The 24131-nt window shown below is 37.3% G+C and overlaps 1 protein-coding gene across 4 annotated transcripts in view; it reads left to right on the plus strand.

Annotated features, from left to right (window-relative positions):
• Nucleotides 1-24131, plus strand: part of MYT1L (myelin transcription factor 1 like) — a 704996-nt gene that overhangs the window by 513093 nt on the left and 167772 nt on the right. For 3 of the 4 annotated variants that reach the window (XM_069108684.1, XM_069108683.1, XM_069108685.1), the window contains 4 exons: nucleotides 6590-7567; nucleotides 12404-12538; nucleotides 16486-16576; nucleotides 19137-19244. In XM_069108684.1, coding sequence (XP_068964785.1) covers nucleotides 6590-7567; nucleotides 12404-12538; nucleotides 16486-16576; nucleotides 19137-19244 — 1312 coding nt within the window. The remainder of the gene's footprint in view (nucleotides 1-6589; nucleotides 7568-12403; nucleotides 12539-16485; nucleotides 16577-19136; nucleotides 19245-24131) is intronic. The other variant, XM_069108686.1, reaches the window with a different exon arrangement.

Raw genomic sequence — 24131 nt, forward strand, 5'->3', positions numbered from 1 at the left:
ACTCCACCTCTTTGACCTGACCTCTTTCCTTTAATTAAAGTATAACCATCTAAAGCAATATTTTAGTCATGGAGCAGTGCCTCAGTGATAAGCACTTAACACAGCTTGGCACACAGAAGGCACTTGATAAATGCTTATTTCCTCCTTTCTCCCTACTACTGAGTCCATACTTAACTCTATACGTTAGAGCCTCTACTTCCTCTTCCTTGTTGTCTTAATTTTGGACAAAGAGGTATCAGGGTTTTTAGAGAAGTATGAATGTATGTGTGTATGTATGTGATTTAAAACTGCAGAGTTCTATGCACTTTTGTAGATGTAAAGCCAAGCACGAGCACCTCTCTTGAGGACTGCTGCTGTGAATAGCTTTAAGGTTCTGATCACATAGTATGTGAACTCTCTATTTATTAAACAGTAAACTAAAGCAAAACATTCACAGAAATGAAAGTACATCATTCACAGCAATATAACATAACAACTTATCATCCTTAAGGAGTATGAAGTACAAGGTCCCCCACCCCTAGGTCACAGTCTCAATCTTGTCACTCAGCACGAAGTATTCAAGTAGAGGTTGGTTTGTCTTGACTCAAGGCTGACTCCCAAACTCCATGGTCCCTCTTCCATGCTCCCAACTCTTGCCTGAATTCACCCAGCCATCACCTAGATTCACAGGTAGACAGCTCCCAGCTTCCAGTCCAGCTTCTGGTCCAGCTCCACACATCAAGCTTAGCAGAGTTACAACAATACTCACACACATTGTCAGCACTATCATCAATTCACTTTTTGCCTGTGAAATCAACACAAATGAATAGACAGGGCCTCTGTCTAAGAAATTAACACAAATAATCAGTAAAGTCCTGGAACCTCTGAAAACATCAGTAAAACCCTCCTTCGGGACTTCTGTAAAACAGACAGCAGGAAAGTTCTCTTTCAGGGCTTCTGAACCAGCAGTAAGGTCCCAGGGCTTATGTAACAACAGCAATGTCCTCTGTCAGCAGACAGGTCTGACAAAGTAAAATCAACACAGACAGAACAGACAGACAGTGCCAGCACCACAGCCATCCTTCCTCCCAGTTCTGCTTGGTTCCAGCTTGTGCTTGGGCTTTAATATTCTCTTTTGGCAAGTTCCTCTTACAGGTTCTGTTTCTAACAAAGACTTGATAAAATCACAGGCGAGGCTCAAAGACACTTGGAAAACTGAAACAAGGAGCTAATACAATTTTGCTTGCCATTACAATGGAACAGAAAGAAATAGTAAATGAGAAAGACCAAAAGTGTAAGAGAGAATAAAGGATGGAACAAAGAATTAGAACTGAGAAGGGTTGAGACTGAGAACACAAGTTTATCAGAGGCAAAAAAAATAGACCAAGAGCTGTGACCTTAGAAGTCATCTGATCCAACCTCCTTATCCCAGGGAGGTAAAGAGACTGGCCCATGGTCACATAGCTATTACATTCCAAAGGCAGGACTGGACTTCATACCCTTAAACTGAAGGGCCACTGTTCCTCCCATTGTACCACACTACCTCTGTGGGTATAAAGAAAAATTAGTACACTGAGAAATTTTGCTATAGGGAGAAGGAAATTTGGGGTAGTTCATTTTGGATGACCTATATTTTCTATTTTTTCTTTTTAATTTTGTTGATGAGTTTTGCTTTTTCATCACATTCATTGCTAAATATATACTTCTACCCGGTAAACCTTAATTTGTACCAAAAAGAAGTTAAAACCAATTAATACATCAATCATAATTGAGAGCACAGGCAGTATTATTGATCTATATTCCTCCACCTCTCCAGTGAAAGGAGAAATGTGTATTTTTTTCATCTTCTCTGGAGCCAAGCTTGGTTGGTAATAATTTTATAGTATAAAGTTTTATTGATTTGAGGGGTTTTTTTCCGTTTACATTGTTGTAATCATGTTTATATTGTTTCCCATTATATATTATATTGCATTGCTTTGCTTTGTTTTACATTAATTCATATAAGTATTCCATGTTTCCCTGAATTCCTTATACTTGTCATTTCTTATGATGCAGTAATATTCCATTATTATCATGCCCCACAATTTGTTTGACCATTCCCCAACTATTGGGTAACCATTTTGTTTCCAGGTCTTTGATGCCACAAAAGTACTGATATGAATATTTTGGCATATATGGTACCTTTATTTCTATCTTTGATCTCTTTCCATTAAGTACCTAGCAATGGGCTGCCTCTCTGGGTTGAGGAGTGTAAACATTTCAATTATCTTTTTCCAGTAATTGTATTTTTTTTAGGTTGGTTGGACCAATTCATTCACTGTTTTATTAAGTACTGTGTCACTACAAATATATCCTCATGATTTGGTTGAAGAATCAACACACCAAAAAGTATGAGTAGAATAAAACTTTGATTGTAATCAATTGGACCTCAAGGAAATGTTTAATCCCACTCAGACTGTATGTGTTGAGGAATGGAGATTAGAGTTATTATTAGCCTCGGAAAACATAAAGAGAAAGGCAAATCACCTGAAAGAAAATAAAACTGTTGAGTTTATTCCAGAGTAAACACAAAGGCTTTCTGAGCTATGAAGACCATTCCTGATGCACAGTAGGTAATCAGTAGGTAATTGGTTGTTGACTGACTGACTGACTGTTCCCCTCCATTAGTCCAGATAATTAAGAGCTGACTTTGTACCAAATGTATTTCTGAAATAGTTAAATACAGGTAGGTTCAGGAAATCTATTAGCCTGTAAGGATTTAGAGCCAAGCATGTCATTTCCACCAGTCGTTCACATATTAACTACTGTCAATCATTATCCTTCAGATGGCAAGAATTGAGCTTTTGTGAGTTGAAGATGAGCCAAGCTAGTGGAATGACTTGCATTTGCAGTTTTTATGGATTCCTCCCCCCCTTTCCTATAATTAGTCTTCTTCACAGTCAACCTAATTTTTTTCCAGGTACTAGTCCTTTGATGCCATGCTAAAAAAAAAAATATGGCCAGTGGCTACTACTTGTATGACAAATACCCATTTCTCTCTCGTTACCATCTTTTCTTATCTACATTCTTTTGAGGCTTAATTAAAAAGCATTGGTTAATAACTATTTTTTTTTTATTTCTTTTGGGAGAACTATAGTAGAACATCTACCGGAGCTCTGCTTATGCTGCTCCATGGGGGAGACAATCCATACCTGGATCCCCACTGCAACAATGGGGAAATGAAAGAAGAACACTTGGACATAATTTTGGTGGTAGAAAACATAATGTGGAAGAAGCAAAGGAGATTCCAAAGTCTGGAGTCTAGGGAATTGAAATACTCAACTATGGAGTATAAGGTTAGGAAAAAGGTTAAAACATTAATTCAGGGGTGGCTAGGTGGCGTAGTGAATAAAGCACTGGCCCTGGAGTCAGGAGGACCTGAGTTCAAATTTGAACTCAGACACTTAACACTTACTAGCCATGTGACCTTGGGCAAGTCACTTAACCCCAATGCCCTGCCTTCCCCGCTCCAAAAAAAAAAAAAAAGCAAAGCAAACAAACAAACAAAAAACATTAATTCAATGCATAAGCAGATTCTTGAGTGCACCCTTTTCAGGACTATTTCAATCAATGCAAATCACAAACCATCTACGCTCTCTCATCCTGAGGAGTTCTTGTTCATGTCATTCCAGAAATCTTCTACAGTGAATCTAGTCAACATGCTAAAGGCCTTCTTTTAGTTATTTTACAAGAAGCAAGTATGAGTGGTGTACTTGCTGGTCTATCTGCAATCCCTTTCTCTTGCCATGTGATCAGTTCACAGTAGGTAATCCGTAGGTAATTGGTTGTTGGATTCTATATATCTGGAATGATAGCCCTAAAATAGGACCTGCAGTACATCCCAAATGAAGAAAACTGTATTACCCAAAGTATGGATTTTTTCAGTTTTAACAAATGGAAACATCAAAAAAAAATATTACCCTGTTCTGATAACATATAGAAGACTATGGTCAGTTCTGAGAGCTATATTGTGAGGCACTTTGAGTTCATATCATATAGGGTTTGGTATAGAAACTAGGGATTCTTAGACTGGAAAAAAAAAACTTGGGGGGTTGAGGGAGGATATGAGTTTTCTTTAAGTATTCCACTATGATATGGAATAGGGCTCAGGCTTGTTTTACTTGGTTCTCAAGGGCAAAGTTGGGAGCAATGGAACATCCACTGAGGTCTCATTCAACTCAGAGATCTGTGAAGGAAACATTAAGGCAAAAAGTTCAAAATTATTTCACTTTATCCATTAACTCAACTTTCGAATGCTTCAAGACTATGTATGTGTTTTGAGTGATCATGAATCACATCTTTCGGATCCTTCTTCCTGTAGATTCTTTATAGGCATCGTAATTTGGGGCTTAAAAACCTCCACCAACTTTACATCAGAGAAGAATTCAGAAACAGAGAGACAAGAGATGCTGCATGGACGGGGCACAAGCTGCTTAACATAAGGGGTACCCCAAAACCACAGCCCACGCATCCAAAACTAAAGTGCATGAATTGAGAGGAGAATATAACTTTTAGAATTTCAGAAATTTTTAAATTGCAATCTACTTCTGCTCCTACATCTCTAAATTCTAGGTAAATGTCACAAGTTTATTTCTGGGATGAGTTTTTTCATTACCTTTCTAAATAACTTCACTGGCCATCTTTATTTCTTCTCACTGCTCTTGGAGGATACTTCTACCCCTCTAAGAGAGAGGTGAGGACTGATGAGGATGATCTAGAAAAACACCATTTCTACTTTTGTCCTGTGAATTTTAAGTGATTGAGCTTAATTTATTCATATTTAGAAGGATGTGTGAATTGAGGTGCACGAGACAAATGATTTGGAGACTCAATGCTTTGGGTAATCAAGATTGCTTTAAGATTTTCTGATTTTTGGTTTGTTTTGTTTGTTTTCCTGGTGGAAAAAAAATCTCATTCCCAAACCAAGGTGATTCATTTGTGTGTTAAGACACTGCTCATTCCATCACTTACAATTCTGAAGATAAAGAGCAAAGAAAGCATTAAAGGGAATACCGGAAGCAACATGAAGTAACCCTTAGCTAATTGGACATGTTAATGCCAACAATCTGCATTTCACGAACATGCCAATAAACAAAACTTATTCTGTAGTTGTCTTAAGAGAAAAAAGCAGAGTTCACACCTGATTTTGGCACATAATTTGACTGAACCAAACTCTAAAAGACTTAAGACTTAAATAATATAGAATCCATTGTTTTTCTTTCCCCACATTAAAATTATTTTCAGAGGGGGGAGGGAAGATCAATATATAGTCATTAAGGGTTATGAATTTTTTTTTAAAGTCCAGACTTGTGGTTTAATCCCAGTAGGTAGCTCACATTACTAAAACTTCCTCCCCCAGCAATCTATAAGTGACTTATAGTCTTACAAAGCTGACTGGGACACTGAGAGGTTAAGTGACTTATCTGTGGTCACACAGCTAGTATAATCAGAGGCAGGACTTGAAACAAGATTATCCTGGCCCTGAAGATAGATTTCAAACCATTAAGCTGTGCTGTTTTGGCCTCAACATAGTTGACACCAAATAAATATTTTTGTTGAATTGAACCGTGTAATTTTTAGTGATGACAATGATTTCAACGATGTTTCTTCATGATAAAATTTTTTGAGATAAAATAGTGGGATTTTGTTTGAGTCCTGGGATCTGAATTTTTAAGAAATCAGTTTCTCAGAGTGAATTCATGATCCAGCAGGCACTCTCATGCAATAATTCTATCTTCTCACAAAGATTTTCTTGAGATGAAGATCATGAAGAAAACATAACTGCATATCAGACCACAAATGCCATCCTATTATTTTATTGGAACTATACTGTTCTACATAGGTATTTGTCTCCTGAGTATCCACTTCTTTGCCTGTCCCCTTCCCACCTGACTTTGTAATAATTGTGGGATATCTATGAAAATTTCTCTTCAAAGCTTGCTTTGCTTCACAGTGTCATAAAAAAAATAATGTCTCAGTAGGATCAAATTTTTAATGACAGCAAAGGTCTGGTAGCCTTTGAATTCAGCCTAAGAATTCACTATGATAGTGAACAGGAATGGTAGAATACATCTCTGGATAGTTCCTTAAGAACTTGTCTTTCCCTCAGTGAGATGTAGAATGCATTGCCGTAGAAACAAACTACTGGAAAACCATTATACTTTATACCCATTTTAGAGTTGGCAATGAACAAAGGCCATAGGCTCTTAGAAAGTTTAGTAATATGATTAATTATTATAAATCTGATTAAGTTGCAAATAAAGGAAAAAATAAAAGTTATTCTTGAAATTTAAGAAAAAGTAAAATTTTATGTCTAAAATATTTACAATATTTGCTGGCTTATTGTAATGGTGCATCGCGAATATTAAAAATGGCCTTGTGTTCATTAGAGCAATCTATTTTCTTAATGTCAGCAATTTAAACCTAACGGCAAATGTGACTTAAAGGTCCTAGAATTATGATAAAGTGTTTGACTTGTAGTTTCTTTTCTGACCATGCTAATATAACTACAATTCAACTTCTAGCTTTTTTTCCTTTTCCTTTCCTTTTTTCTTTTTTAATTTTCTTACAGAAGATCATCAAATGAATTGTCACAATACTCGAATAATGCAAGACACCGAAAAAGACGATAACAATAATGATGAGTATGATAATTACGATGAACTGGTGGCCAAGTCATTGTTAAACCTGGGCAAGATTGCCGAGGACGCGGCATACCGAGCCAGGACTGAGTCAGAGATGAACAGCAACACGTCCAATAGTCTGGAAGACGATAGTGACAAAAATGAAAACGTGGGTCGGAAACCTGAGCTGAGCTTAGACTTAGACAGTGATGTTGTTAGGGAAACCGTGGACTCCCTTAAATTACTAGCGCAAGGACATGGCGTAGTGCTTTCAGAGAACATCAATGACCGAAATTATGCAGACAATATATCACAGCAAGATAACAGAAACATGAACTTTGTGATGCTAGGGAAGCCTATGAACAATGGACTTATGGAAAAAATGGTAGAGGAGAGTGATGAGGAGGTGTGTCTCAGCAGTTTGGAGTGCTTGAGAAACCAATGTTTTGATCTTGCTAGGAAACTCAGTGAGACAAACCCACAGGAAAGAAATCAACAGCAAAACATGAACATCCGTCAACATGTCAGGCAAGAAGATGACTTCCCAGGAAGAACACCGGATAGGAATTACTCTGACATGATGAACTTAATGAGGCTTGAAGAACAGTTAAGTCCCAGATCTAGAACTTTTGCTAGCTGTGCAAAGGAGGATGGGTGTCATGAAAGAGATGATGACACCACCTCTGTTAATTCAGACAGGTCTGAAGAAGTATTTGATATGACCAAGGGTAATTTAACCCTTCTTGAGAAAGCTATTGCTTTGGAAACTGAGAGAGCAAAAGCCATGAGGGAAAAAATGGCAATGGAAGCTGGCAGAAGGGATAATATGAGGTCATTTGAAGAGCAGCCTCCAAGACAACTTCCTGGGGAGGAGAGAAAGCCTAAAACCAGTGACAGCCATGTCAAAAAGCCATACTATGGTAAAGGTAAAATTTTATCTAACATATGTTGTCTCATAATGATGTGAGCAAAAATAAAATGCTTTCTTTATAGTTTAACGTGGACATGCCTTACAGTAAGTTATAGATTTCATATGCATTCCTTTGATGTGCCTCTCAAATAGCTTGTTGTGCTTATGACTTAAAAGCAAATGAAATATTTTATGAGAAATACACACCACAGTTAAATATCATATAAGAGTAAATGGTATTTTTCCAGTGAAAAAGGTAGTAATTCTTTGGAATATAGTGTTGAACTAAGGAAATATAAACTAAGTAGTGAAATTATGATAAAAAGGCACTATTATAAAAAGAATCACAATCTATATTTGATGGCAAGACTTTATGTAACAGTTAGTCAATCAGCTATGAAGTACATATTTTACAGATTGGATTGGGTAGGTGGCATCATGATTTATAAAATTATCATCAATGACAGTTATTGATGAAGCCTCTCCCATCTAAAACGTTAAGTTCCCTGATAGAAATTGAACGGTATCAGAATGACCGATAACATAAGATAAGGGCAGTGACTGCACATTAATTATCTTAAGATAGTAAGGTAATGGAAGCCATTTGCTATGCAAGGCATAGTGTGGCCTGGGCTGAGATCAATAGCAATTTCTTTCCTATATTCATTCCACTTCACTGATTCTATCCCATTGTGGAAACTGTTAAGCTGCTTTTCTTAAGTATAATCCAACCCCACACGCTAAAAATATGTGTAATGGGATACTTTTTAAAAGTCTTTTCATTTATTTAAATGAGGATGTATACAGGGATAAATAGTTAATGTATATATATTTATTTATGTATATGTATGCTTTTAACACTTTGCAATTATATAGGTATTCTACAGGTATGGTTTCAACTTGAATGATTTGCTTCATAATATTTACCACAAAAAAAAGTTGGTTTTTTTCTACCTTCAGTCAATTTAAAATGTAATTACTAATAGCCTTGCTTTGTCTCAGAAAAGCTAATTTAAGAATCTGGATTATAAAGGTGGTTGTTTCATTATTTTGAATCCCAAAGTAAAAATTGTTCAATTTTTCTCCCCAAGGGACATAGGTGTATATTCTCCTCTCAATGTATGCACATGATTCTGGTAATGCATGTCACCAAACGGTGACAAGTTGGGCATTCACAAGGCTGAGGCCCAGGTCAGCCTTTTAACCTTTAGAAAACATTCTTCTAAATACGCTACCAGTTGACTATAAGGTTGTTAAGATATTGGCTGCATAGATTCTGACAATTATTTCAAGAAGGCTTCTTCAGCAAGAATTTATTATTCTTGGAAACCATTCTACTGTTACAATATACAGGTGGTCATGAGTTGTGCTGTATACTATGGGTCTTAGCATATTTTTTAAACAAAATCAAAAATTCTTCCTTGTGGAAGAATAAAGATTCAAATTTTACTGGGGGAGGGTTAAAGAATGAGCATTATACCATATAAGTTTCAAATATAATAAAACTATAATGCTACCACTATAAATATATTATCCTGACACTATATATTAGAAGCATTTAATTAAGAATTACAGAACCTTTTCTAGTCACATCGGAAATAAACATGGTTTGCAACTTACAGTATTTTACTTGCATATAACTGCCCAATTAGACAGGTACATCATGTAGGCATGTTTTAGTTAATGATCGTTATAGCAAGAGTATATATAGGCTCTGCTCGGTGTTATAGTAAGTACTCTGATATCAGAGGATAGAACTAGGAGTCATGGGAAGAAGTTGCAAAGACAGATTTAGGCTCTTTTTAAAGGAAATACTTCATAGCAATTAGAGCTCTCTAAAAAGGGAATGAATCTTCTTAGGAAGTAGAGAGTTCCCTCTCACTGAGGATCTTCAAGGGGAAGTTGGATAACCACTTTTTGGGGTATTATAGAGGACATTCCTGCTGAGAAGAATCCCTTTCAGTTCTGAGATGCTGTGGTTCTAACCAATAAATGTTCTGGTTTGCTGTTTTACAAATCCTATGTTGCTCTAGCTTCTTTGGTTTTCTGCTGTTGTTGCTATTGTGGGCATTTTCACAGCAGCGGCAGCACTCACCGAGTTGTACTTGGAGATGTGGAATATAAATATCTTGTCTCCTTAGACTAAGAGGGAGAGGGACAGGAAATGTGATTTCTTTCCTCCTCAGACTTGCTATACTGAGAAAAACACCCAGACTAACATGGACTTTTAAAATGATAGAGGAAGCCATGACTCCTCACCTTCCCTCAGCCTCTTCAAATCCTTTCTCTCTGATAGATTTTTAAAGTAAGTCTTGATCTAATCCTTTTCACCGTCTCCCAAGTTTCTTTTGAAGATGCCCACAAGTACACATTGTATCCTTCAAAGAAAATAAACCAAGCCAAGCAGGGTGACTAGAATTAATTTCTCTATTAACTGGGGGGGGGGTAGTCTAAAGGGATATATGTTTTTGTTGTTCTTACTTGTTTGATTATCTTCTCTATAAAGATATAACTATTATTTTATCATCACCATTTGACAGACTCCCACAATGATACAGACAGTAGATTTTTTTTAAAAAGTTTTTATTTCTAACTACATGTTTGCTCTTTATTAAAGGCAAAACCTAGATCGTCATGGTATGTAATTAATGTTATACTTGTATTACCTATACTCTTTAGACTTTCACAACAAATTTCCAAAAGTGTTAGGAGCTATCAAAATTAGAGTAACAAAGTTTTGATAACAGGATGGAAGAGGGGGAATACAAAACTGATATTAGAAGAAGAGCTAATCAAATGCAGCATACAGACTTTTTTATATAAGACACAGAGTTTATTCATAATGGACTTGGAGAAAAAAAAAGATAAGTGAAGGGAGTGGCAGATAGAGTTAATATATTATGATGGTTAAAGTAAGGGGTGAAGATAGGAAGAATTTTCCAAATCCAGCCAGCATCCATGCATCGAGAGGAGACTGTGCCCCTTTTGTCTTCCAATAAATGAAATGGTTTATGGCCATGTGATTTTATTTCATGTATGGGCATACTTCCATAATACTATAGCACTCTTTGGAAGAATACAGTTTGGTGGGCATTAGCAAATTTCCTAAACAAGACCAATTCATTCATTGATTCAGGGCTATCATCATCTCTGCTGATAATGTGTCCTTTAAAAATCTCATGACTTGCCTATGTTATAGGACTTAGAAAAATCAGTAATATCCTGAATTTGTTACTGTGCCCTCAATACTTGTGTCTTTAAATCAATTCAATGTTTACAGTTATTCCATAGCACTTGCCTTTAATGCAAAAATGTTTTACTTATTAAGAGATGGGAAAGGGGGAGAGAAGTTCAATAGAGATGCTTCAGTGGTATGCATAAAAAAGATGCAAATGAAATGTTTTATTTTAAAACAAAAAATATAAAAAGTTCTAGTTTGTCATTGGGTTATAAACCATAAATGATGGCAGCAAAGTACATGACAATTGTGACAAAATTCTACCAAACAAATGTCATTTGCAAAAATTCCAGCACCCACAAAGTAAATAAATTAAAAGATAGGTATATTTATTATACAATAGCTGAAAATTCTACTTTCTTAGTATATAAAAAAAGATCAATAGTGCCTAAATTCTTTGGCAAATGGAATTTAGCATGAATAGATTAAGGCAAAAATTAGCCAACAAATATTAAACTCCATTGGGAGGAGATAGTAAAAGTAAAACAGTGTGAATCCTGCACCACCATAAACAAAAATAACCTAGCCTCAAAGAGTATAAAGGAATTTTAGTGGGATCTTCCCATAGACCACAATTTTAACATCTAGACTACAAGACATCTGGTTTATTTGGCTACCTTGGCAATTAGTTTTCAACAACTAGCAAGAGATCTATAAAATGGACTTTGGGAAAACTCTACTCTTATGTGTGAGCTGAGATGCACCTCAGAAGCATTTTCAAAGAAGGATTTGAGATTGGGGAAATTTTCAGTAGCAATTCCATTTCCTCTATGGAATTCAATACTAGGTTTTTGACCAAATGTCTGGGCTAGTATTACAGAGACTATAAAGAGCCATTACCTCCCCCTTAAAACTGTGAATACATCTATAGCATTACCAAATCATTTCTCCAGTTCCACAGTAAAGACCAAGAAATCAGAACAAGTGATTACTGCAGTGACTTTGAAATACTTTTGATTGCTCAAAGTATTTATCAGATGGAATTTCCACATTTTTGTCACGTGCTTACAATGCCTTCTGAAAGTACAATTCATTTTCAGTGAGAGGTTGAATTGGTATGCTAAGGAGCTGAGTCTCTTCACCTCAAGAGAATAAAACTTCAACAATAGTAAATTTGCATCTTTCTATACATTTGGCAGTAGCACTAAATGCAGGGGAAATCCTGCTAAAGTGTTTTGAATGACCATACACTCTTTAGTCTATACTTGAAGGAAATCGGTCTTTGACAATGCTAGAAGGGTAGAAGGGCAGTGTTCTCTAAAAAAGTCATGCTCCATCACTCTTTCTGCGATGTTTCTTTAAGCAACACTGCTTAACACATAAAACACAAAGAAAAAATGTGCCAAGCAAAATGTAGATTTGGAATATTCTGCATTTCTTTGTAGAGTAGAACCCCATTGTGATGTCACTCATTACTATACCAGTTTTTGATATACAAGGAGTCAAATGTATCACTCAAAACAACCAGTTACCCAGAGTCAAGGCCTGATAACCCAATCCATGGTCTTGAACCCAGACACTGGTAGTGTTTCAATGTTATGTCACATTGTCAGTTAACCACATTTCTCTTAAATCAGTAAAATTCGTTCATTTGACACTTATTGTCACTTTTAGATCCCTCAAGAACAGAAAAGAAAGAGAGCAAGTGTCCAACCCCAGGCTGTGATGGAACTGGCCACGTAACGGGGCTTTATCCTCATCATCGCAGTTTATCCGGATGTCCTCACAAAGATAGGGTTCCTCCAGAGAGTAAGTCCATGTTTCACGGATACCAAGTGTGAATACAAGCTCTTACAAATCTGTCTTTTGCTATCCTTCTTTTTATCTTTTCTTCATTCCCATCTCATTTCACAGTGCAACCTCGTTTATCTGGTTCCCTGCCTACCTAGACCTCCAACTCATCCAGCCTATATTGATTGTGCAAGTGGGCATTGTTGATTCCCTCTAATGAGACATAGCATTCTCCACCCAGGTGTTATCTGTTTACTGGGAGACATCCTAATCATGAGTCTCTTTGCTGTGAGGTCCTCTCCAACCCTGTATGCATATAGGAGAAGGGCCCTGAGAAATTTCTCTGGGTTACTTGGATTTTTGTATGTAGCCCTAGTCAGTGCTTATATATGAGGTTGTACTGTATTTTCATGTGTAATGTCTATTCCATGTAATACTTATTCCATCATTTCTACCACAGTACAAATTTAAGTCAAAAATTAATGAAAATGCATTTATTGAGTGTTTACTCTATGCCAGGCACTGTGCTAAGCACTGGGGATATAAATACAAAAATGAAGACTGCCCCTGTGTTCGAGGAGCTTATATTCTAATAAGGGAAAATAGTGTGTGTAAGGGAGTGGTGGCCAGGAATATATGTTTTGGTATTTGTTTCTGATTTAGGAAACAAATCATAATGAATTAAGTTTTAACCATGTGGAATAAATCTCCAGAAAAGTATCATATCTTTTAATACTTAATGGTGGTGATGTCCAACTTCTCCCCTTTCTTACACTGAAAGTACCTGCCCACTTTGAATACAATTAAAATGGATTGCTTAAGAACAGTTAACCTGCTTTGACAGCTTCAGAATTGGCTCCAGGAAATAGAGGACTTGACTCTGAGCCTAAGCTGAAAGTATGTTTGAGACATTTTCATTCCTCTGGCATAACAATCTTTGCCACTGTTTGTAGTAGGGGAGGAGGGTGGAGGGAGCAAGAACTAGCTTCCCAGTGTGGTGAGTTAAATATCTGCCTTCTCGTTTAGAATGGCCTTCAGGGTACCTTCATTAAAACAGAGAAGGCACAAATGGCGCAAGAGAACGGGGGATCAGAGGAAAATTTGTAAGCTCCAGTGTACTCCCTTGTTTAAGACCTGGAAACACAAGTTTAGCTCTAGCATTGTGCTGAAAGTTTTAACTCGTGTTTCGTGTGAGCATTTCAGAAAAAAAAAATTGTGCATGACAGTAGAATCTCACTTTTGAACATTTGTCTTTTCCTGTGATTACCAAAAATGTTAGTGAACAAATAGTTCTTGATGTATCCAGCTTGTGAAATGTGCTTTAACAATGACCCTGAGCAGAGAAGATACTGGGACTTGAATGTTAGGACACTTGTGGTCAAGTCCTAACACTGCTTTGTGATAGCCGTGTGACCTTGGGCAAGTCACCCATTCTGGAACCCCGGATCACCCACTGTAAAATGAGGGGATTGTACTAGATGGTTTCTAAGGTCTCTTCCAGCTCTAATATTCTTTGAGCAGCCCGAAACATGCCTTAGAAGGATAGATAAAATTATTTTAAGGAGCTAAAACAGGAGGCAATAAAGTGGGGTGAGAAGGGGAATTTGGGTCAAACAATCACTTTCTGGTCCTGGATCTGTTTCTAACTAGATAAGAGATCTTGAGCAAGTCACACAAGGATAACTAAACTATTTAGATGGTTTCCAAGGTTCTGTCCAACTCCAGAATCCTATGATTCTAGAGGAAAATTAATCTCTCTATATACTGTTCCTTGAGGGCTTGCATTTGTTTTGTTTCCCTTTAAAGCAAAAGATAAAACAAGCAAGTAGTGGATAGAATGTTGGCCTCAAAGACAGAAAGGTCTGCCTTCAAGTACTACCTCTTAACTTATACTGTCTGTCTGTGTGACTGACCAAGTCACTTGACTTCTCAGTACTCTAGGCAGCTCTCTAAAACTAAGTTGCAGAGAAGATTCAGAAATGCATTGATGATGAATGAACAAACAAACGAATGAATGGATGAATGAGTGAATGAATGAAGGAAAAATCATTTATTAAGAACTATATTCCAAACACTGTGCTAAGCACTAAGGGAGGGATTGAAAAAAATTAGGTAGTCACATCTTTCAATAAGTTCTTACATTCTAATTGGGGGAAACAACACATATGAGAGTTTAGAGACTAAAGTAGTTTCTTCAGGGGGACTTCTCTAAAATAATTAAATCACAGGTCCAGTTCCTGTTTCCTAAAGTAAAAAAAAAAAAGTTGATGACTGAACCTCAAAAAAGTCACCACACCCTAGAGTTTCATGAGAAAATACTAAATATAGTAAACTTTGTACTCTGTCATGGCATACTAGCTCAATATTATGTGGATTTAGTCCACTTTACCACAGGTTAAGTGACATCACCTGAAACTTAATCTAACTAGCAAAAAGCTGACATGATATCATTAGTCTAAAAACATATCTTAATCCTGTCCTATCCAACTGTAGCCACCTTTTATGAATGTGTTCTAATGCTATTTATTGTGGGTCAGTAATTTAAAAAAAATACAACCGTTGATATGTACTTGCTAACATGTGGTTCTTCATAATATTAAAAAATAATTAACAGTGGAAGCCCTTTCTGGAAGTGATTTGGCCCCTCTTTTCCATCTCTAAGCAAGCCTGCTTCATCATTTCATCAAAAGGAGACATATATCTCTGTTGTGATTCTTTTAGCATGTCCTCCAAATCACTTCTAGGCACACAATGTGAAAGAAGAATTGGATATGGATAATTTGAGGGGGGAAATGGTTGTAATTATAGGACAATTTAGGCCAGCATCCATATCAGTACTTCAGTGGGCCTGGTCAACTGCAAATGTAGATACCATAAGCACAGTTTTACTCGAAGGAAGGGCTTCAGAATATTATTCTACATTTTTAATTGTCCTGGTTTTTTAAGACAGCTACTGAAGGACATGGAGTCAGAAAGCTTGGGCTCAAATTCCACCTCTCTGTCACCATGGACCAGTCGTTAAAATCCATGAGCCTCAGTTTCCTCATCTGTAAAATGGATATTAATGATACTAGTAGTACCTACCTCACAGGGTTGTTGTGAGGCTCAAATGAAATAATGTATGTAAATTGCTCTGCAAACTTTAAAGTGCTATATAAATGTTATTTTTTTCAATCATCTGATGAGGCCAATTCACAAAGGAATAAGATTCTTGTATTCTTTGCCCTCACCAGATTGCAACCCAACCCATGCTTTAACAAATGAGTTCTGTTGGTAATAAAAAGTAGCCAAAAGAGTGTAGCTAGATCTACATAAATACATCTCCACCAAGCAAACCATTTAAACAGAATGCCCCACAGATAGTGAGTTAGGAACCTCATTTTACTATTAGAAAAACAATGTATTATCATCATTAAAGCTCGTTTGTCCATTTTACACGATGAAATGATCTTTTCACATAATTTGTCCAGCTCTTCATAATAATATTTAAGGAAAAAGTCATTATTATAAATTGATTTGATATATACAATAAAGTCTGCTCCTCCTGTCCCTTCCCCCATTTCCCAACCTTTTGTAATATTCTGGGATTGAAAGCCTTAAGGATGTTCGAGAAATATTACCAATCTACATGTTGTTCTGTGGCTGATCAATATTCAGTACTAATGTATGGAAAATATATTGGTAGTCCCTGGCTTCACTGTGACACTACAGACAAATTAATTATTGCATTCTCTATCCACCATAACTCTCCTTGTGCTCCTCTGCTCTGCATGCCAATTAGAATGAGATCAGAAATTCTCTTTCTTTCCTTCCTGTGTTTTTCTGACCATGCCCATCACCAGTATTTGAAGGAATGTCTATTGTAAACTAACCCAGCCTCTTGTTATAATGATTACATATTCTTGTATTCTTAAGTGTTTCTATGTTTTAATACTCGGCTGTTTTCTCTACCTCTTCTTGTCAAGTTCTTGCCATGCATGAAAATGTTCTCAAGTGTCCTACACCAGGCTGCACAGGGCGCGGGCACGTAAATAGCAACAGGAACTCTCACCGAAGGTAAGCAAAGCATTCTGGGACTTGATGTTAGAGGGATAAAAGCTTCCCAATGGCAGCATTCCTGGTGAACCCTTCCAAGGGTGTGTGCTTCCTGAGGCACTTCCCTCTCTTACAGAAGGTGACAGATGGTCCTTGGTGTGCTGTTTATAAAGAATTAAGAGTATGTTCACATATTGCATGGGGAAGACAAATGCATATGTTCCCTCTTTTTGCAGGTTGGGTTGAGTTCTGTATCCCTTCCTCAGGTTCCATCTGATAGCTCAGATCCAATTATCTTACAAGTGTAATTCAGATTCTTTTCCTCTGGATTAATTCCTTTGCATTTGTTCACCTTGGAAGACATCTGACACTTTTTAGCTCACTGCCTCTGCACTGAGAAATTTTTCTGAAGTTTCTCCCCCCACCCCCGCCCCAACTCAGCTTTGGCAGTGTTAATGAAAACCTGAGTTTTGAGGAATGCACTGTTCATTCCATTTTCAGGATGATTTATCAAAGAATGAAATGAAACTGATGCCAAAACCTATACCTGAGGGACTGATATATGAATATTTACTTCTTCATTCAGAGTAGTGCCAATATAACCCCATCCTTTCTACTATAGTTAACCAGTATTCCAACCCCTCTTAGAGTATAAGCTCCTTGAGGGTAGGGGTCATGTTTTATACTATGTATTACCTGCAGAAGAGAACAAAAGTCCCTACAAACAGTAGGTGCTTAATAAATATTACTTGTATTGAACTGTATTGTCTCAAACAGCTTAGCATAATGCGATCAGTGGTTCCCAGGAAGGTGTAGTCCTTGGCACTACTGGAAAAGCCAAAGCATTCAGCCTCTAATATAAAGCTAGTAAGAGAAGTGAGGAAAGAGCTTCTGGTTAGTAGACAATTGCCCTATTTAATTCCAGTTTTCAAAAAATTAACATATAATACACAAAAATCATACCAAACATAATGTAATCTTCCTTAGATGATTCAGAAAGCATTTCATTATTCTCAGAGGCACAGAACCATTATTCTGTACATAATTTATCACTATCCTATAAATGTATAGAAAAACTGATTCATGGAGACATTCTGTTAATGAATGCCAGGGAAACCAGGATCTTTTGCTGGAGCCCTATTTCAAAATAAAACAAAACTTAAAACAGGTTCAACATTTTTCTTCTGCACAAATTCTGGCTTTCTTTCTTGTCCTAGTCAGTCTTTCTATGTGTTCTAAAACCATTCCTAACAATGACTCGATGTGAACTGCCTTTATATCAGAGGCTGAGGAGACCCTAGAAGAATTTCCCACTATTGGATGCTCCCAGATTTTCCTGATATCACACAGGATTATGGGCTTTTCATAAATGAAGAGCACTGCTAAAAGTTTTACTTTGCTTTCATTTTTTTTTGTCCACCTGTATTGCTTTGGTTATGTGACCTGAGTTATTATAACCCAGAACCCAGACTATCAGAGATTTGCCAGGATAAATATTTCTGAAGCAGAAATCTAGAGAGGCAGATGGAATATAGTAGAAAGAACACAGCATTTGGCTGCAAAGGACCTAAATTCAAATCCAACTCCCTCATTTGCTACCTGCATGATACTGGGCAAGATCCTGACCATAAATGAGAGGGCTGACTAGTCTAAGTCCAAGTCCTTGCCAGCACCCCCTCCCATGTTCCCATGTCAATGTGCAGTGTAGCTCTTGTATTTAAAGTTCAGGTGATGAGGCTGACAGTACCTTTTCTTTCATATTTGCATAGCATGATAACACACCTAAAGGTTATAGCATGTAACTCAGGCACCAAAATATTATACAGAATGAGCTCAAATGAACAGGACACAAAAGATGCAGCGTCAGTCATGAAAACAAGGCACCTGTAAATATCGAGGCTTGGTGGCAATTGAATGTCAATCTTAGATCCCCTCACCATTTTTATTTCCATTCATGTGGAGACCACTAAAGAGATTTAGCCAGAAAGGCATATAACAGACTATGATGGCAAGCAAAAGAATTGTTTCTAGTACCAGCTGACAGATTTTTACAGTTTCAACTAAGAGCTCCATCTGCTGGTACCAGCTCATTTGTCTCCACACTTGGGAAACTTGGAAATTTGTCCCCAAAGGGCCCTGTTATGGTCTCATTTCCAAAATCATTGAGTATCACGGAATAGAATTGGGATTAAAAATTCCAATTTAACTACATCTCATGTTATCTGGATTAGGAAAAAAAAATTTAACAACTCCAATTCAGATGCATTCAGGTTATCTTTGCCCTCCAATAATATTTACTCATTAAATGTTCACACATGTGAACAGCAGCAGTCTCACAGATTAGAAACAAACTCAGCAGTGTTAACTATTTCACTAACAAATGAGCAAGCAAGAAAAATATAACCTACCTCCCTAAGTCAAGGTCTAGAGAGAAGAAACATCTGTGACCACCTGGACACTTCTTTCACCTTTTCAGTCAGTACCCCATGGGGCTGACCAAGGAGAAGGTGGAAGATGGTAATTGGATTGGTGTGTTGTGAAACCGAGACAAAACAATTAAATCCCCTTTCTATAATTGCAGCCTCTCCGGATGCCCTATTGCTGCAGCGGAAAAACTGGCGAAAGCTCAAGAAAAACACCAGAGCTGTGATGTGTCAAAATCCAACCAGGCGTCAGATCGAGTTTTAAGGTATTAAATTTCTTCAAGTGATAGATGTGAGGCTTAAAACCAGCATTCCCTTAAAATGATTAAAAACCAGTTGCTTAGCTCTCTTAGGTACTGTTAGGGATCATTTATCAATGAAAAATGGTTAGTGAGGCAGCTTGCGATAATGGAAAAATCTTTGGAGCTGCAGTCAAATGACTCAGATTCAAATTCAGGATCTTTGAGTGGATAGGTAACATGGAAGAGTCATGTAAGCACTCTAACCCTCAGCTTCCTAAAGCTCAGGTCTGACTAACCATGTCACTCCTATGCTCAAAAAGTTCCTATTGCCTCTAGCATAAAATACAAAGACTTTTGTCTGATATTTAAAGTCCCTCACAATCTGGCTCCAGTTTACCTTTTCTGGGCTTATTAAACATTTCTCCCTTTCATACACTCTCCATTCTGTCCAAGCCCACCTACCTGCTGTTGCTCAAATATGACAATCTATCTCCCATCCCCATACCTTTGCACAAGCTGTCCCTTATGTCTAGGACACACTTCATTTTCAATTCTCCCTCTTAGGATCCCTGACTTACTTCAAAGGGATTCTGCTTCCTTGCATGAGGATTTTGCCGATCCCTTCAGGTGCTGGTGGCAACCCCACTGCCCCCCCAAAATTGTTCATTTTAATTACTTATATTTGTACACATTGTGTGTCCTGGATAATTAATATCTTTGAGAGAAAGGTCTGTTTAATTTTTGTCTATTGCTAATGCTCACCAAAATACCTAACACAGATTAGATACTAAATGCTTTTTGATTCATTAATTGATCTGGAAAATGATGATAATAATGTTTCTACTACTTAACACGGAGAACTGTTGTGAGAAAAGTGATCTCCCAATTATAAAGAGATGTGTAAAGTTACATCATTAAAGTTGATGTAATATTAAAAAAATGAGACTCCACCATGTTGTAGTCTCAGCTCTGCCACCAACAAATTGTGTGGTCTTAATCAAGTCCCTTCATTTCTCTGGGCCATGGTTTTCTCTTGGGGTCAAATTAGATGATCCTTAAGGATCCCTTCTAGACCATAGTCTATAAATTGCCTAAAGTTCTACAAAAGATGGGAAGAATGGTTTAAAATATCATTCCCAAAGTAAATTTTCTTCAAGTATTTTTTATAAAGTTGTTTTCTATTCAACCTAAGAATGTTAATGCTTTTGACACAATGGTTAATGATACTACTACAATCTTCTACTTAGCCAGGACTTTTTCATACAAAATTCTTTCATGCTTGCTTGCTATCCCTTTTGATCTCCCAAATTTCCCTGTGAGGTAAATAGAAGATAGGTTTTACTATCATATTTTGACAACTGAAGTTGCTACAGCACAGAGATGTGAAGAGCTTTCCTAAGGTCACAAAGCAGGTGGGATTCATAAGGTCTCTAGATTTATAACTCACTAGATCCTACATTTATGAAATTCAGGCAAGTGAGATAATTTTCAGTGGGAGGTTGAGCATTTGTCCCCAAGCCTTAAATAAAACTTCAAAGTTCAACTTAGGTGGCATTTGTCTAGTTTCCTGGCATCCTTTCTCCCCTGCCCACAGGCACCCAGTAAATTACCCAATAGCTGAGACTTTCATTTTTGTCTTCATATCCTCAGCACTTAAATGTAATGCCTAGAACATAGTAGGTATTTAATAAATGCATGCGCTGATTTTTTTATTTTGTTATGCTTCCCTCTGGCTGTCTAAAGACTTCTGCCCTATGTACCAATATTAGCCTTTCCCTCCATCACAACTTAAATTATCTCAGTACAGAGATTTTTGAGTTAAGTATTAAGAATGAAAGGCATCATTAAAAAAAATTCACATTGATGTGTGATCCAACAGACCAACCTTGCCTAGGAGATTTTGCATTTCAAAAAAAGATTCTTGATGATGAAAAAAAAATCAAAGTTGGTAGAATGTGCTTGAGAGAGATTTTTGAGCAGAATTACAGCATCTCATGGTTTGAAGATAACTTAGTAGTCACCTAGGTAGCATAATGGATAGCGTGCTGGGCCTAGAGTCAGAAAGACCTGAAGAGTTCAAATCCAACCTCAGACACTTACATGATGCAGTGGCATTCAGCAAATCATGTAGCCTCAGTTTCCCTCAGTTTTCTCATATAAAATAGGAATAAGAGCACCTACTTCCCAAAAATGTTGCAGTGAAGATCAAATGAGTTAGTATTTGTCAAACACTTGGACCAGTAGTATCTTATACAAAGAAGGCACTATAGAAATGTTAGCTATTATTACTATTATTATCTGCTCCAAACTATACCTGCACAAGTCCTGAATCCTCTACAACACACCTATGCTCGAAGATCTCTGGTGAAAGGGAATCCACTACCTCCTGAGTTAGCCCCTTCAGCATTCATGTAGCACTACCCACTGGGGCCCAAAACAACACAATTCTAATCCCCTCTCAACATGGCAGCCATGCCTTAAAATCCTTGAAAATAGCTCTATCTCTCCTAAATCTCTTCTGCAGGCTTGACATCTCCAGTTCCTTCAGCACATACTCAAATGACATCAGCTCAAGGTCCTTTATCCTTCTGAGTTACCCTTCTTATATAGAAGAGTATCCAGCTCATCATTTTCATGCCCAGAACAGAACAAAATACTATAGATGTGGTCCTACCATACTGTTGGACACTATGGAATCCAAGGTCAAATTAGCTATCTTGACTGCCTTTTGATACTGCCAACTCATATTAAGCTAAAGGTCCACTGGGACATCCAAACCTCTTTTTTTTTTATTTTGAAGTGCTGTCTGGCTATGATTTCCCTATCTTATACATGTGATATTGATTTTTTTAAACCAAAACTAAACTTAACACTTAAAGGGAGATTTCACATTCATCACTAATAAGTTTTAACTTCGTAGATGATTTGGTCTATTGTTCTAGCCTGCCAAGATCATTGTATAGCCCATATACTAACTATCCCCCAGATCCACCACCACACAACCCGCACCCCCTCCCCCCATCCACACACACCCTCACAACATGACCAAAAGCAGTGAGCAAGTTAACATCCACTGTTGAAAGTACACACCTGAGAATACTCAAACATTTCAGTATTTTCTGTCTTGCTGAGCCTCAGTTTCCTTATTTGCAAAATAAAGGGATTGGAGTAGATGGTCTCTAATGATTCTCCAAGTTCCAAGTCAATAATTTTGTGATTCTAGTATCTTAAAGAGTTTCCTTTGGTAATGTTAAATTGCCAGTAATTATATCTTAACTGTTTAATAAAATGACTTCTTATTGAATAAAATCCTCTGCTACTAATATAGCTCACATATCTATAACAGCTTTCCTTACAACAACTCTTTGAAGTAACTAATTCAGCTAATAATAATAATTATAGGTAACGCTTACATAGCACTTTAAGGTTTTTCAAATCACTTTACAAATACTGTCTCATTTTATCCTCACAATAATCTTCTGAAGTAGATGTTATTATCCCCATTCTGAGGAAACTAAGGCAAAAAGAGGTTAAATGACTTACCAAGGCTCACATGGCTAATAAGTATTGGAAACCAGATTTCAAATCAGGTTTTCCTGACTACAAATGCATCACCCAGCTGTATTATCTGTAGTTTACAGATGAGGAAACTGAGGTGACGCTACTGGCCCACAGTCGTATACCTATCACCAGAGGCTGGACTCAAACCCAAGTATTCTGGCTTCAAAACCAGGATTCTCCCCTCTATGCCACACTCTTTTTAAAAGCATGAGCTAAATGTAACATCCCAATATTCAGAAAACCAATTTTTTTCTATGTATGGAATAACTAATGAAGAGTCCTTGCCCAAAAGGAAGCTGAATCAAATATCAATAAAAGAAAAGCCTGTAGCCTCTGATCTCATAAGTTCGATGGCATTTCTGATGGCTGATAAGTGCGCATATTCCTCATCCTGGCCGGGCAGGGGCAGGGGTTGCAGGGGAAATGACAGAAGGCTTTTTTTTTTTTATGGACACACACACACACACACACACACACACACACACACACACACACACACACACACACACACAAAGTACACTTTCTCTTTTTAGAGGCAGGAAATCCCAGGAAAGCCAGGCAGAGATGGTTCCTTGACTAAGAAGAGCAGCTGGCTCTCCAGCAGGCTGTTCTTGTGACTGGGTTAGTAGTCTGGCTCTGGCCTCTGGTGGTACCATCATGTGGTCCCCCTCTCCAGTAGGCAGTATAGGTCAAACTGAACTTCACCTATCTCAAGGATTTTCCCCCTCTTATTCCACACACACAAAAGAAAAAAAAAACAATTTAACTGCTTGAGATAAAATTCCATGGGCCATAATAAGAAAACCTTTATGTGGTTTATCCTAAAGATGAAGTGGAAAGTGTCAAACACGCATATTCAAGTCCCTGAAACTGTTCAGGTATAGTTTGGAATATGTTTTTTGTTATTGCTGACTTTGCACTTACAGCTAAAAGTCATTCATATGATGAAAAATTTAGAGTTGGAAGAGTCCTTAAAAATCATCTAGTTGAACCTCCCTCATTTTACAGATGAGGAAACTGAGGTCCAGAGAAGTTAAATGATTTTGTCCAAGGTCATACAAGTGGTAAGTGCAGAGTGGGGATTTGAACTCAGGTCCTGTGACTCTAAGTTAAGTGTTCCTTTTATCATGCTACCTCTATGACATTATCCTGCCTCTGCCTCTGAATCTAGCCTAGAACTACTCCTCCATCTCCTTCATTGTTTCTCCACTCTTCTTGCTGCAAATGAAGTCTAATAAGGAATAGCATGGAATGTAGACTCACTGTTTTCTCCACCTCCACTCTATCCCCCACACAACTGACATTCCTAAAGTATGACTTCAGTTAAGTCATTTTTCATGTTCAAAAACC

The sequence above is a fragment of the Petaurus breviceps genome, unplaced genomic scaffold (assembly GCF_028583685.1).
Source record: "Petaurus breviceps papuanus isolate PSGF00001 unplaced genomic scaffold, PetGlider_PUasm1.0 90418, whole genome shotgun sequence".
NCBI classification, from domain to species: domain Eukaryota; kingdom Metazoa; phylum Chordata; class Mammalia; order Diprotodontia; family Petauridae; genus Petaurus; species Petaurus breviceps.